Below are 14,321 nucleotides of genomic sequence, written 5' to 3' on the forward strand. Positions count from 1 at the left end.
GCGCAGTGGCGGCGCAACCAGCCTCCTCGGGCGGCTGAGGTGAGCGGTCCCGGAAGGACATACGCAGCCAGCCATGGGCCCGGGGTGCGGTGAGAGAGTCGGGGGGGGGGGGGGGGAGTCCGAGCTTCCCGCGCCCTGGGCTTTCTGTGGGCGGGGGCGGGACGACGAGCCCGTTACACGCGAGCTGCAGCGCTGAGAAGGGAGGAGCACTAGAGGCCTGAGGGACCGACTGTCCATAGGGGGCCTGCCGTTTGGGGAGGACAGTTAAGCGAGGGAAGTCCTTGGATAGCGCCAATTCCACATGTTTGCTTTATTTTTTTTTCCTCTTGCGCCTGGAAGTGTGCACTAAAATGGAGGATTTCGCAGATTGAAAGGCTTGGCGGTTTGAGCAGCGTCGCTTTCTTGGTGTCACGGCCTTCGCTCTGCTCCTCGCCCATCACTTCGTAGCGCCCCCTAAGATTCCTCTGTCCCCCGCCCACACACATGCGCGCGCTATTTTAGCCGGACCTCGGAAACAATTCGTCCCCACCCCCAGGCGCTTAAAAATGGCCGAAAAATGAAACGTTAACGCTTGTTTTTTGCATTGCGTCGTGGATAAAGCCATCGGCAGTACACTGCGAGGCAGGAGATTTGTTCTGGTTTAGAGGCTCGCCTCACATTCCTTTTCCTTTTATTAAAATATTATCAGTCTAGGTTCCCTGGAGAGGATCGTGTGGTGTGGGACCTTCCGGTTTCCAGACAAAGGGTTTGGAGTACCGTGGTGTAGTCGCATCGCTGTTCTTTTCATTGCTGCTAGCGCTGTGCGATGCTCGCTCTACGGGGATTTTCCCCATTTACCGTGGAGGAATGTTTTCTAGGTGTTTATACTGTTCTGTGGAATATTCCTATTGGATGAGTTACAGTTTTCCAGCTAAATATTTCTAGAACGGTTACGGCGATTCTTAAATTTCTAGTCTTTATCAAGCGCGCTGGAGTAATGAATGTGGGAGTCGTTGATTTCCCAGGTCGTAGTCATGAGATTTTGTATTGATGCTGCGTTTTGCTTGTTGAACAGAGCTTGGTTTAATATTTTTAAATAGACATGGTTTTCTCCCAGGTTAATACAAACAGTTGTACTCTCCGGCAAAAATAACATGAGGATTAAATGTTCAGAATAAAATTTCCTTTTAAAAACTCAATGGTTAGTCATCTATGCAGTCTATTGACATAATTTTTTCAACATTAGTATTGTTTTAGTCATCAAAAAGGCGGGGAAGGCAGATTTTTGATGCAAAAAAGCTCTATGGTGTGCCTTTCCACATAACTAAAAACGGTTTTTTTCAAACCCGAAATTAAACATAATTGAAGTACTACATGAAGATTTTTCTAGCTGGTTATGTAACATTTGGAAAATCGATCTTTAGCCAGAAGATGTTTGTGTTGAAGTGCATTAAATTTTTTAAATTTCCATTTCTTACTTTGCATTTAACATATATTTAAAACATTAGCGTATACTTCACCCAGAGAGGAATTTTTCTCTTAATTATCTTTACATATCTCCCTTATCAGCTATGTGTAAGTGGTTTTGCTTTTACCTAACATTTTGAACTAATTCGGTAGGATTTAACCACCCTTAATTTGAATTTCGTATGTTAAAGGAGTATTAAAACACTAATTTTACTAATGCTTTTAGGGAAGTGTAAACGCTAAATACTACAAATCAGTTTATGATAAAACAAATTTGAACAACTGAGGAATGCAAAGGAAATGTATTACATAATTTTAGAAATAAAATGTTCCGATCGCTAATTTTATAGAAGATTAAAGCCCAAGGGAGGTAATAGATTTATGTACATGAATGTTAATCGCAGTTATTAAGCATATTAAAAATCCCAGAGATTGAACATTTGGAGATCTGCTAATTATAGTGTGGCCATCAAATGGAAGTCTGTACAGCTATTTAAAACTGTTTAAGAGAGTAATGATGTGGAAATGATAATGTAATATAGTATTAATTGGAAAGAAAGAAAATGTAATAAAATTCTACTGGTGCCAAATTTAATATTTCGTTGTTGTTTAAAGGAATGTGTGAAACAAAAAATAGAAATATGTCCAGAATATTAGCTCTGGATAGGTGTTATGGGTGATTTGCATTTCCTTATGTTTTTCTGAAATACCCACAAGAAATTATATTTACTTTTGTAATGAGGGGTGAAAGGAAACATTTTTTGTAAATGTTAGAACTGCTTAAAAGACCAGAATTTTGTGGTGTTTTGTTTTTTAGGATCCTCATGTATTTTTTAGGGTAATTGCCAGAAGTGAGACACCTTCCTTAGTCTGAGGTGTAGTTTTCAAAAGTGACAAAAGTAATAGTGTTTGTTGTGTAAGATACTCTGGTTATCATGTGTAGACAAACATTGGAATCTAAAGACATTCTCATTTTAAAATATTAAGTTTGCTATTACTGGGACTAATGCTAACTAGTTTACAATGTGAACTGTAGCCATTAATTATGTTATGAGCAAAACCAAAGAATTGGATAATGGTTTATTAGATGTTCTTTTAGTTAAAAAGTACTTTGTTTTGGCCCTGGCCCTTCTGGCTCGGTTCGAGTGTCATCCTGTGTGTCAGGATGTCGTGGGTTCCATTGCCATCAGGGCACCTACGGGAGTGGCAGTGGATCCATCTCTCTCCCTTTCTCCCTTCCTCCCTATCTAAAATCAATTTTTAAAAATAAATAAGTAAAATAAAAGTACTTCATTTTTATATGCCTCATTTAGTCAGAATTGCTTTGTGTCCCACACTTGTGATGTGTTCTGAGTATACTTGACTGGCTTTGGGTAGACAATACTAAGTTCTTTCAGGCTGGGGTGGAAGGGTTGTAGACAGTAGCTTTGCTCTTTTAATTTTTAGCTATGTAGTGGGCCTTTTCACAGGGTCAATAAAATTTTTTTAAAAGCTACTCTAAAGTTTAAAGCCTAATTTATATAAAATACATGCTTTTTTTCTGGGATGTTTTTTAAAGGGCTTATGTCTGACACTCTTGATCTAGAGTCCCAATTAACCTGTGGTTTTTGGTACATCTCTCTCTCTCTCTCTCTTTTCTTTTTTTTTAACATATCGTATAACAGAATTTAATTAGTAGAAAAACAAAGAAGGGTGCCCAGGATGGGGGCTGGGTGTCGTTCTTCCCAGACATTGCTATTGGATATACTGCTGGAAAAGGAGAGCATAGAGGAAAATAAAGACCATCTATGGTAGATGTCATAGTGGGCAAGCAATAAATGCAGCAGGTATGGAAAGAAATCAGTTGATAATAGGGTTTGAAATAGGCTCTTTGATTTGCAGTATCATAGTTTGCTAATGAAGAACTTTGTGATTTTTCAAGGTGATTTGTATGCCTCCCCCTTTGTGGGGATTAAACATCTTCCTTTGGTATATTAACTCACAGGAGAAGACCCTATCCCAAATGTGAAATTTTAAAGTTGAGCGTTAGAGCAGGCAGTGGTTGGGAAAGGAACAGCAATATCAAATAAATACAAACATTTGTACTTAAAATATTCTTGCTGTGAGGTGTGAAACGTGAGAACAATTTTAATGCTTAACTGTATCCTTGTACAGGCTCTGGTATTCTGGAAAGGCACCATGGAGGAGGCAGTTTCACACAAACATGAGGCACCAAGAAATTTTCATAGCATTCTTGCTAAGGCAAGAAATTAGAAACAACCTTAAATGTTCATCAGTTGCAGAATAGATAAGTACATATATGTACTGTAACAGTATATTGTAGCGAAATGTAGGTTTGATTCATGTTGAAATCAGTTTCTAAAAGCAGGTAACAATACATATTATTAAGTCAATTTGTAAAAGAAGTTAATGTAAAAGTAACATTTTCTAAGATATAAAGTGGTAAGACAAGGGATTATTAGAGGGAAGGAGGAATGCATTGCAAATTGGTATGTAAAAGGTATCTGAGATCATGTTAATGTTCTGTTTCTAATCTTGAATATTTGTACACACTTGTTTGTATAAAAATGCATTTATAGGAAGTGGAGGTGCTGGGCCATACCAGTATATTAAATAAGAGGAGAGACACATTCCAGCTAGTAATTTGCACAAGAGTAGCCTCTATAATTGCTCATAAAACGACCTTTCTCATGAGGTGTTGGCAAATGGTAGAAAGTGGGTTTAGGATGCAACCAATATATGAAAGTCATTGAAAACCATAATGTGGACTTCATGTGTAAGTAGTAAGGTGTAGTATGTTTTTAAACAGTGGAGTGTAAGATAATGAGTGATGTTTTAGGAAGTTTATATTGGAAGTTGAACATGCATGGATGCAAGGAGTCCAGCCGAAAGGCAGGAGGACTGATCTCCAATAAGGTTATGGCAGAGGAAATAGAGAGGTAAGGACTTTGTTCTGGAGGAGGAAAAGGTAATTTAGAGGCAGATTGGCAGTAGAGAAAGAAGGTAGAGGTTTAATTTGTCTGCTTTCACTGTAATTCACTTCTGTTCTTCAATTTTATTTGTCTAGGTTACTACCAGTCTTTAAATCTGGTCTTTTAAGCTTACCTCAGGTTCAGTAACAAAGTTCAAATATGAATTCTGGCTTTGATAGAAATGGATGGGACATAAAGGTACAACACAAGTGTGTCCTGGTCGTGTGGCTCGGTTGGGCATGGTCCCATGTACGGAAGGGTAGTGGGGTCAATTCCCATCAGGGCACGTGTCCCAGTTTTCAGACTGAATCCCCAGGGGCATGCAGGAGGCAGCCAGTGTTTCACTCTCACATCGATGTTTCTCCCTTTCCCTAAAAATCTATTAAAAATCTTTTTAAAATAGGTACAGTACAAGTGAAAGATTTGTAAGTTCTTCATTCATATATCTTGGTCAGTCCTTTTATCTCTAAAGTTTGTTTTCTCCTTGGTTTTGAGGATCAGATTACAGATTACTGTGTGTGCTTAGTATGTGTCAGACACCATTCTAGGTGTTTTGTGTAGGTTAATGTATGAAATCTTAAAGGTCTTATGAAATAGGTATTTTTATTCCCATTTTACGGAATTTGGAAACAAGTAATGTGCCCAAAGTCACACTGCTATTTTGTAATAGAATCAGGATTTAGATCAAGGCATTTGGGGCACCAAAAATCTATACTGCATTATATACCAAATCAAAGAGTTGTGCATGTGTTTATGGAAGCAAAGAAAGTAGAACATAAAGTGAATATAGAGGAAAATTGTAAGGTTGCAGAATGGTGCTTGGATGAAAACCATTAATTTTGCTATTTATTAGAGAAAAGAGTAAGCCAAGTTAGTATCAGATCAAATCAAGAATCAAAATTGCTCGGTAAATGGGATAACTTTCTATCCTGTGATATGGGATTATTAATCACTTTCCTTTCTTGCTCTAATCTGAAAATATTTAATGTCTAATTGAAAGTCACTGGGAGAAATTTTTAAAGCTAGGAAGAAGAAAAATATTTCAAGTCTAAATAGGAATCCCTTCTACTGATTAACACATTTTCTATTTTAGCAGCTGAAAGAACTTTGCACCACTTTTATCGTTAGCCTAAGACTCAAGAAGTGGGCTAGATGTTGAATCCAGGTCTGTAAAATGGATTAAGGACAATAGTCTTAAAGCCCTTAAAAATATTTGTGAGCCTTTCTGGCACTGCATTTTATAATGTTTCATCTTTCCTATTGTAATGAGGCACATATTAGATGCATTGCTTTATACAAAGCTGAAATTATTAGAGCTGAGGTTTTATTTCCTAAGGGGTTTACTATTTAAGTTAGTTATTTGTTTATTAAATATATTCTTGTTGATTTCAGAAAGGAAGAGAGAGAAAAATAAGAGAATCATCAATCGGCTGCCTCCTGCATGTCCTCTACTGGGGACTTAGCCCACAGCCCTTTAAAATGGAAACTATGTTGATAAACTGTTTAAAAACAGAGGTCGCCAACCTTTCGGACCTCACAGACCACTGGTTGGCAACCTCTGGTGTAAAACACCATTATAAAATTAAGTGAGAAAGCTTTAAATATGGAATAATTAACCTAACCCTGTACTTTATGCAAAGTTCCAGGCACCATTTCCAGTAGATTCAATAGTTCTCTCATGGATTCCAGGAATCTACACATTTTTTAAAAATTGATTTGAGAAAGAGAAACATCGATGTGTTATTCCACCCGTTTACACATTCATTGGTTGCTTCTTGTATGTGTCCTGACCTGGCATCAAGCCCACAGTCTTGGAGTATTGGGATGATGCTCTAACCAACTGAGCTACCCGGCCAGGACCTAGCCTTGTACTTCAATTGGAAATTAGTAAAAGTTCTGACCACAGGAATGGATGCCGTGTGTGTGTGTGTGTGTGTGTGTGTGTGTGTGTGTGTGGCAAAATTAAGCAGCTACCTTTTCAAATGATGCTTTTTTTTTCTTTCTCTTTTTAATCCTCACCAGAGGATGTTTATTGATTTTTAGAGAGAGCGAGAGCAAAAAACAAAATTAAGCAGCTACCTTTTCAAATGATGCTGTTTTTTTTCTTTCTCTTTTTAATCCTCACCAGAAGATGTTTATTGATTTTTAGAGAGAGCGAGAGCAAAAAACATGGAGGGTTGCCTCCTACACGCACTCTAACCTGGGCTCATACCCACAAGCTTTTGGTGTATAGGACAACACTCTAACCAACTGAGCCACCAGCCAGGGCCCAAGTGATGCTGCTTTGAAATTACTAATAATGAGCTATCCCTGCCATCTTTGGTAACATGGTTAGGGCATTTTTACTGTATTGGTATTGTTAGTTGCTACTTTAAACATTTGGCATATTTTCACAAGAATAAGTTAACAAATCACAAAGATGTTTGACTTTGATAGAACATTTGGAAAATCTGAAAATTTCTTACACCCTTTGTGTTTTTAATTCCAAAAAGGAAAATACTCTAAGAAAATAGTTTCTGACTATTACTTAAAAGTTTTTATGTGAGGTGAAGGCTTAAAATAATGTCAGTATGAAGGCATCTTTTCCTGAGTTATCTCTACAAGTTTTGTGGTTCTGAAAATTTGTTGTAATGAAGTAATTCACACATTTAAGAACATAGCTAAAGATCCATATAGTAGTAGATACCTTTAAAACATAGCATTTTTAAATTTTGAATTTAGAAGCTGAATATTTTCTTCTATATTATCTTTTTTTCCTTTTTTTTTTAAAAAAATATTTTTACTAATTTTAGAGAGAGGAAGGGAGAGAGATTGATAGAAACATCCATCAGCTGCCTCCTACATGCCCCCCACTGGGGACTAAGCCCATGTGCCCTGAGTAGGAATTGAATCCTAGCCTCCTGGTTCATGAGCCAAGGGTCAACCATTGAGCCATACCAGTCAGGCTATAATATCTTTTAAAGAACTAAAGTTTGTTTATGCTTATTTTAGTAATCCTGCTGAATAAATAGTCCTTTGAAGGAATGAATAACAGAACTAATGTAATCTTTATGTTACATAGGAGAGTATCTAAATATGGAACAACCATTTGCTTCAAGAACTTTCTGAGTGTGTTAAGCTTTGTTTTCTGAAATATTTTAGTATTCCACTTTTAATTGGAGATGAAAATAAATCCAGTAAAGAATATCAGATAGCTATTTATAGAGTGGGGAGGATTGAATATTATTCATGGAAACTTAATTCTTAACCATACATCCAGATTATATTTGTTAAGATGTTGAATATGTAGCTAACATATTTAGTATTTACAATTAGGTCATAAACTAGCTTTAAGTTCTAGGTTAATTATTTAATAGAATTGTCTATAAAAATGAGTTTTAAGCCTGTTAAAAATTTGAGTATCAGATTGTAGTAAACGATATTTGTGAAGCCTAATTATGGATGATGTTAGCCCCCTTTTCTTATGTTTTCCTGATTTGGGGATGGAGGTACTTTCTTTTTGGCAAGTAAAAGGTTCTGCCCTGATGGGCATTTAGAATTTATTATATAAAGATCTTAAATGGGTAAATTAGATTTTGACATTACATGTTAGAATTCTTTCCAAGGAACTATTTTCAAACTTAATAATAATCTCATAATATGCTATGAAAAAAGAACATAATTATGAGGGGAAAACCTACAGTAAAATAAGCTAATCTTTTTAAAGTCTTTAATAATTTAGTGAATATCTGTGCCAACTTGAATAGGCAGGTCTTGTTTTTTGGGGGAGTGGGGTATTGATTTCAGAGAGGACGGGAGAGGGAGAGAGAGAGAGAAATGTCAATGATGAGAGAATCATTGATCAGCTTAGGCCAGTCTTGTTTAAATGAGCCTTTAAATGGCTTGTCTTATGTTTACCATTGACCAAAGATAATAAAAGAATTATTTTCATAAAAGCTCTTTAAATAGTCATGCCTGATTTCTTTCAATTTCTTTGGTCTAATAAAATTACAAACTTTAAGGTTATTCTTAATGAAATTATAAGTTGTCATGGGATTTACATTGTTTGTCTTACCCTTTTTCTGACATCCATTTTCTGTTTTGTCTTAAGGTTATCTTTTACCTTCTCATAACCTTTCTTTTTGCAGAGCCATTGTTTTCATTGAACCTTACAAAGGAAAGTATTTGAGGTCTCTAATCCAACAATCATTTTCTTAAAATATGATGAACTTAAAAATTTTACACATGATCATAATACTATTGTATAATTTCTCTGAGGGAAAAGAATAGTTCTTTTTAAAAACTAGCTTTTCAGTAACACAAAGTTTTGCCTATAACACGAAGAGCAAAAACTGCAATTAATAATAACCTTGGTACTTTAAAATACTGATTTTGAAAAACCCTCTAAGTTTTTTTTTCAATAAAGTATACATGAAAATTTAGAGGGTCCCTATCAGTGTTTTTACACAGTATTTCAACTGCCTTTCTGTACGGCATTTTTAAGACATATCAAAGAAACTTAAAAGAAGTCCACTTGTCTTTATTTTTATTAATCTCATCTTAAAGCTTTAGTAGTTTATATAACAGGTCTCATCCAGAACTAGTTTCTTTGGTGTCTTTTCTCAAATTCATCTTTCTTGGTGTACAAAAACATCTTGTAATTCCAGTCACCTCTGATAGATTTTTCTGTGTCCTTTTAACTTTTTTACATCTTTTTGTAAAATGTAGTTCTGCCTGTAACCTTTTTTTTTTTAATACTTCATCTACCACTGTATTTGTTCAGTGTTTCCTTGCATTATTCTATTATTAGTGGGATTGGTTCCATAATAGACTTGGAACTATTAAATATTGCCTGGTTTTTACTGTAATAAAGTTTTATGTATTCCTCCACTATCAGTGCTTAGGTGTATGGATCATCAAACATATAAAAACTTAACAGAGCCTCCAAATAGGATTCTATAGCAAACAATTTAAAACATCTGTATGTAGTTGCGATTATAAAATATTGTTTCATCAAGGACATTTGTTATGTACATCATTTAATATTTTATGAGAATCATACATAAATGCTTTGCAAATTCTTACATACCCGTTTCTGAGGTAAAAGAACGATTTAAGAAAGAAAATGAAAATAATTTCATCCAGAAATACATCTTGGGTGATCATATTCAGAATTTAAATTTTCCAGGTGATTATGACTATTCTTATGGAAAGTTTCCAGAAGCCTATGCAAGCATGATCTTGTTTTCAGTTTTACCTGTTTTGAACTCTAGAGGTGCTGAAGCCCTGAGCATTAAATGAGTGTTGGTGCATGCTAAACTTGGAGAGTTTCACTTCTTTGAATCACCTACACTTCCTGTATTTGGGGTTTTTTCTTGGGAGGTCTCTTATTTCTGTACCGACCACACTTAATTCTTACCTCATAAGATTAGAAATGAAATAAATACTGCCTGACATAGGGTGGACAGTAAGAAGGCAGTTAGTCATACGGCTTATATTTGTGCAGAAATCCTTGAACTGTAGGAAGCCACTTAATTTTCTTCACATCTGTCTTCACCTCCAATTGATTTTGCTACATAAAGGTCTCAGCTATTGTGTTTGGTCTTATATCTTATACTAGGTACTTGACACCTAACTTCATTTACTTGTGATTTTACTTGGTTCTTTCTGATAGTTATAATAGGTCTCATTTTCTAAAGCAGAATACAACTGATTCATCTTTGACTTGTTGACATTGATTTTTGTTTGTTTTTAGTCTTCTCCTGGAACTTAAGCATCATACTATAGGGTGTATTTTTATTCTTCTGAAAGAAGAGACCCATCTATATTTTTACTGAAATTTTGATGTGCTCAGACATCTATCTACCCCTTCAATTGAAATGTTTTTAAATTTAGTATGAAATTCCCTTTAATAGTTAAACTTTAGCATGAAAGATTACTTTTTAAATATCTATATGCAGGCTCTGCATACATCTGGAATCTGTTTTAAGATATATAATAAATTCCTTGTAAGTTTGAGATCTTAAATGTTTTTTTTTTATCAACATGATGCATAAGTTTTTTTTCTTTAAAAAACGGCATCTACTTAAAGGGATTTATGACTAAAATTGCTTATTTTTCTACAGAGTTGTCTGCTGGTTCTCAGCTTGAAGAAGATTCTACAGTCCTTATTGATCCTTTTTCTTGGCGTTACCATTTTTTGAAGCACGGTTAATCTAGTTTTCTAGTTTGAGCTTTCTTTTTGGCCATCTTTTAAAAAAAAATTTTTTTTTAATCTATAAACTAGCCAAGAGATAGTTCTACAATGTCCAAGTCATTCCAGCAGTCATCTCTCGGTAGGGACACGCAGGGTCATGGGCGTGACCTGTCTGCAGCAGGAATAGGCCTTCTTGCTGCTGCTACCCAGTCTTTAACTATGCCAGCATCTCTTGGAAGGATGAACCAGGGTACTGCACGCCTTGCTAGTTTAATGAATCTTGGAATGAGTTCTTCATTGAATCAACAAGGAGCTCATAGTGCACTGTCTTCTGCTAGTACTTCTTCCCATAATTTGCAGTCTATATTTAACATTGGAAGTACAGGTCCACTCCCTTTGTCTTCTCAACACCGTGGAGATGCAGACCAGGCCAGTAACATTTTGGCCCGCTTTGGTCTGCCTGCTAGAGACTTAGATGAACTGAGTCGTTATCCAGAGGACAAGATAACTCCTGAGAATTTGCCCCAAATCCTTCTACCCCTTAAAAGGAGGAGAACTGAAGAAGGCCCTACATTGAGTTATGGTAGAGATGGCAGATCTGCTACACGGGAGCCACCATACAGAGTACCTAGGGATGATTGGGAAGAAAAAAGGCACTTTAGAAGAGATAGTTTTGATGATCGTGGGCCTAGTCTCAACCCAGTGCTTGATTATGACCATGGAAGTCGTTCTCAAGAATCTGGTTATTATGACAGAATGGATTATGAAGATGACAGATTAAGAGATGGAGAAAGGTGTAGGGATGATTCTTTTTTTGGTGAGACCTCGCATAACTATCATAAATTTGACAGTGAGTATGAGAGAATGGGACGTGGTCCTGGCCCCTTACAAGAGAGATCTCTCTTTGAGAAAAAGAGGGGCGCTCCTCCAAGTAGCAATATTGAAGACTTCCATGGACTCTTACCGAAGGGTTATCCCCATCTGTGCTCTATATGTGATTTGCCAGTTCATTCTAATAAGGTGAGTTAATACAACAGATGCTTCTAATTTCTTGTACATTGTAGTGTCTATTCTGTATTTACCTATATCTTTTACTCTAATTCTGTAGTCTGGTGACACTGAGTTGATCAAGAATTTTTATACTTTTGAGAACACTTTATTTGGAAGGTAATTGGTTTTTGAGCATTTTAAACCAGGGCTTTACATTAATACAATCTGCCGAGATTACTTCTGGCCACAAAACTGTCATCCACTGGGATTATCTTGTTGGTTTTTGGCATCAGTATAATCTTCTTATTCATATTTAAGCAGTTTTTTGTCTGCTTTGTTGAATTGTTTTAAGTATTTTTTTTTTTTTGCAGTCAATATGCTCTGCCATTCAGGATGCTAGATTTTAGCTCTCCATCTGTCTTGATTGCTGATTTGTATGTAGTAAAGATGGATTCTTGAAAGATTCTCTTTTTTTCCTTATCTGTGGCTATAGGGAAAGAGTTAATGTAGAGCCCTGGTGTTTGTTTCAGTATGTTTTATATTTTAGATTAGTTCATTCTTCCTTTTTTAATTTCCCTTTAACACAAACTCTCATACTATAACTGAAATTTTTCATCATTTTTTTTCTCCTTTTCCACAACTTTCTTAAACATACTTCAAAACTCACTTTTTATTATCCCATATTGCATCTATCCCTTTAGAGACTTGGAAAAATCAATTACTGCAGTATCCTGCTCTGTGCTCCTCATAAACGTATTCTTTTTCTGACTTAGGCTTAGACTTCTGGTATAGTCATTTGAACAAAAAAATATATTTATATATCTCGATTCTCCTTTGCTTTAATTATCACATCTGGCAAAATGGGAACTTTTACAAAATGCTCTTTTAAATATGTTGTCCTTTTCTCTTTCAATGTTTAGGTTTTACTTGTTCTCTGATGATTATTTTTTCAATATACAGTGCAGTTGACTTAAAGTCAACACGACCATCCGTTTTTCCTGATGTGGTGTATAGTTCATTTCTATTTAACTGGGATATGTTGCCATGAAATTGATGGTTACTGTTACATAGGGTATTTTATTTACAGTAACATTTGGAAAGGTCATTTTCTATTCATCACAATTCCTTTTAAATGCATTTTTTAGTGAGTATTGATTTTGAATTAACTAAATCATAGATTATAATCTAGTGTTTGGACCTCAATATTTTTGTCACAGATAATTAAGAGGAGAGACTTATATTTGAGTTTATAGAGTACTTTGAAAAATGTTTTTTTAAAGTAATTCTCAAGTATTACAAAAATCTTTTGAATTAATGTATAGTTTAAGTACACAAATATTTTAATCTATACCAAAATAGATTAACATTAAATGCTAAATTTAAAATTATAGATCAATTTTCATTTAAGATACAGAATTTCAAACTCATGGAAATTCATTTGATAGGTGATTTGACTAATGTCCTTTTTCAATTTTTTTGGCTAATACTAAGAATATATTATAGGATGTAGTTTTTGTTCAGTACTGAACTTCAAGTTCTAGGTCTGATGGGAGTTTACTTAATAATAAAGTCCATTAAACTTCGGTGACACAAAATGTTTGCATTACTCCTTGCCTTTTTGCAGTAATGGCAATATTGACCGATGTTTTCAGGTAGGACCTCTAAATTCCAAGGAAAATCACTAGTTACATATCTCAAATGAAAGTGATTTTAAGGGACTTACCATCTTTGTTACTGGAGTAATAAATCAAAGCCTGTTGTTAGAAGTCTCCTTTTGACTGAGCAGTAATTTGACCTTGTTGCTTGCACATAGAAAATCAATTGAGTAAAGGAACACAAAAGGAAACCACAGGAGGACCTGAATCAAGAAAAGTTTCTGTTTTATATATAGAATTATTTTTTCTCCAAATTTTGCTACCTCTAGTTCCTAAACAGTGATATTAGTAAATAATAGTAAATGGGGTCTAAACAAACAAAAGAACAGTTTAAAAATATTTGGTGAAACTTTAGGTTCAAGAGTAAGATACCCTAACTCTAGTATAGAGGTACTTTTAACCTGTAAAAATGCTTAGGCCCTACCTAGTTTTGGTTTTCTGACAATATTGGGAATATTAAGAACTAGTTTAGAGGTCCTTTGATTGCTTGATTTACAAAATGTATATTTGTAATTTGGACCAATTTTAAGAAGTGTAACCACCTGAATTCTCAATGTAGAGTTTCCTTAACATAGCTGATGTTTTCTGGATACCTGCATAATTGAAAAAAATAATTAAAATTTTACATTTAGCAGTGGTTCTTACTCTTTTGATAGCTGATGTAGAAACAATTACTTCAGAGAAAATTCCTGGGGTGAAAGTAGATGACATTTTTTAAAATATTTAATCCTGCTCTCTGGTATTGCTGCATAACTTGGAAAATCTGTTCTTTTCACTTAATGGTAACGTTAAGTAACGTACATGATCAAAACTTTTTAGTATGAAATAAGAAACTTTAGGTGAAAAAACCTCATCTAATTTGTCATCATTTATATTTAAGTGACTTTCAGTGATGGTATTGCTTTTCTTTCTTTCAAGGTCGTTTTAGAGCATCAAGTTGCTTTTCTATACAACCTCAAATTCCTTTTACTTAAAGAAAACTGGCCTTTCACTGTCTTGTCACTTGAGTTCATATTTTTCCTTTTAGTATTATTCTAGAAGCCCTTATGTTATTCTTTATTCTGCCATTCCAAAAGTGCTTGT

General features: G+C 35.1%; 1 protein-coding gene across 5 annotated transcripts in view; it reads left to right on the plus strand.

The window, feature by feature from the left end:
* Window positions 1–14,321, plus strand: part of MATR3 (matrin 3) — a 29,948-nt gene that overhangs the window by 265 nt on the left and 15,362 nt on the right. For 3 of the 5 annotated variants that reach the window (XM_014529070.1, XM_014529068.1, XM_014529073.1), the window contains one exon: window positions 10,523–11,613. In XM_014529070.1, coding sequence (XP_014384556.1) covers window positions 10,702–11,613 — 912 coding nt within the window. In that variant the 5' untranslated portion in view covers window positions 10,523–10,701. Of the gene's footprint in view, window positions 1–12; window positions 40–10,522; window positions 11,614–14,321 lie in introns of those variants that run through there. The other 2 variants (XM_014529071.1, XM_014529069.1) reach the window with 2 other exon arrangements.

The sequence above is a fragment of the Myotis brandtii genome, unplaced genomic scaffold (assembly GCF_000412655.1).
Source record: "Myotis brandtii unplaced genomic scaffold, ASM41265v1 scaffold668, whole genome shotgun sequence".
NCBI lineage: Eukaryota > Metazoa > Chordata > Mammalia > Chiroptera > Vespertilionidae > Myotis > Myotis brandtii.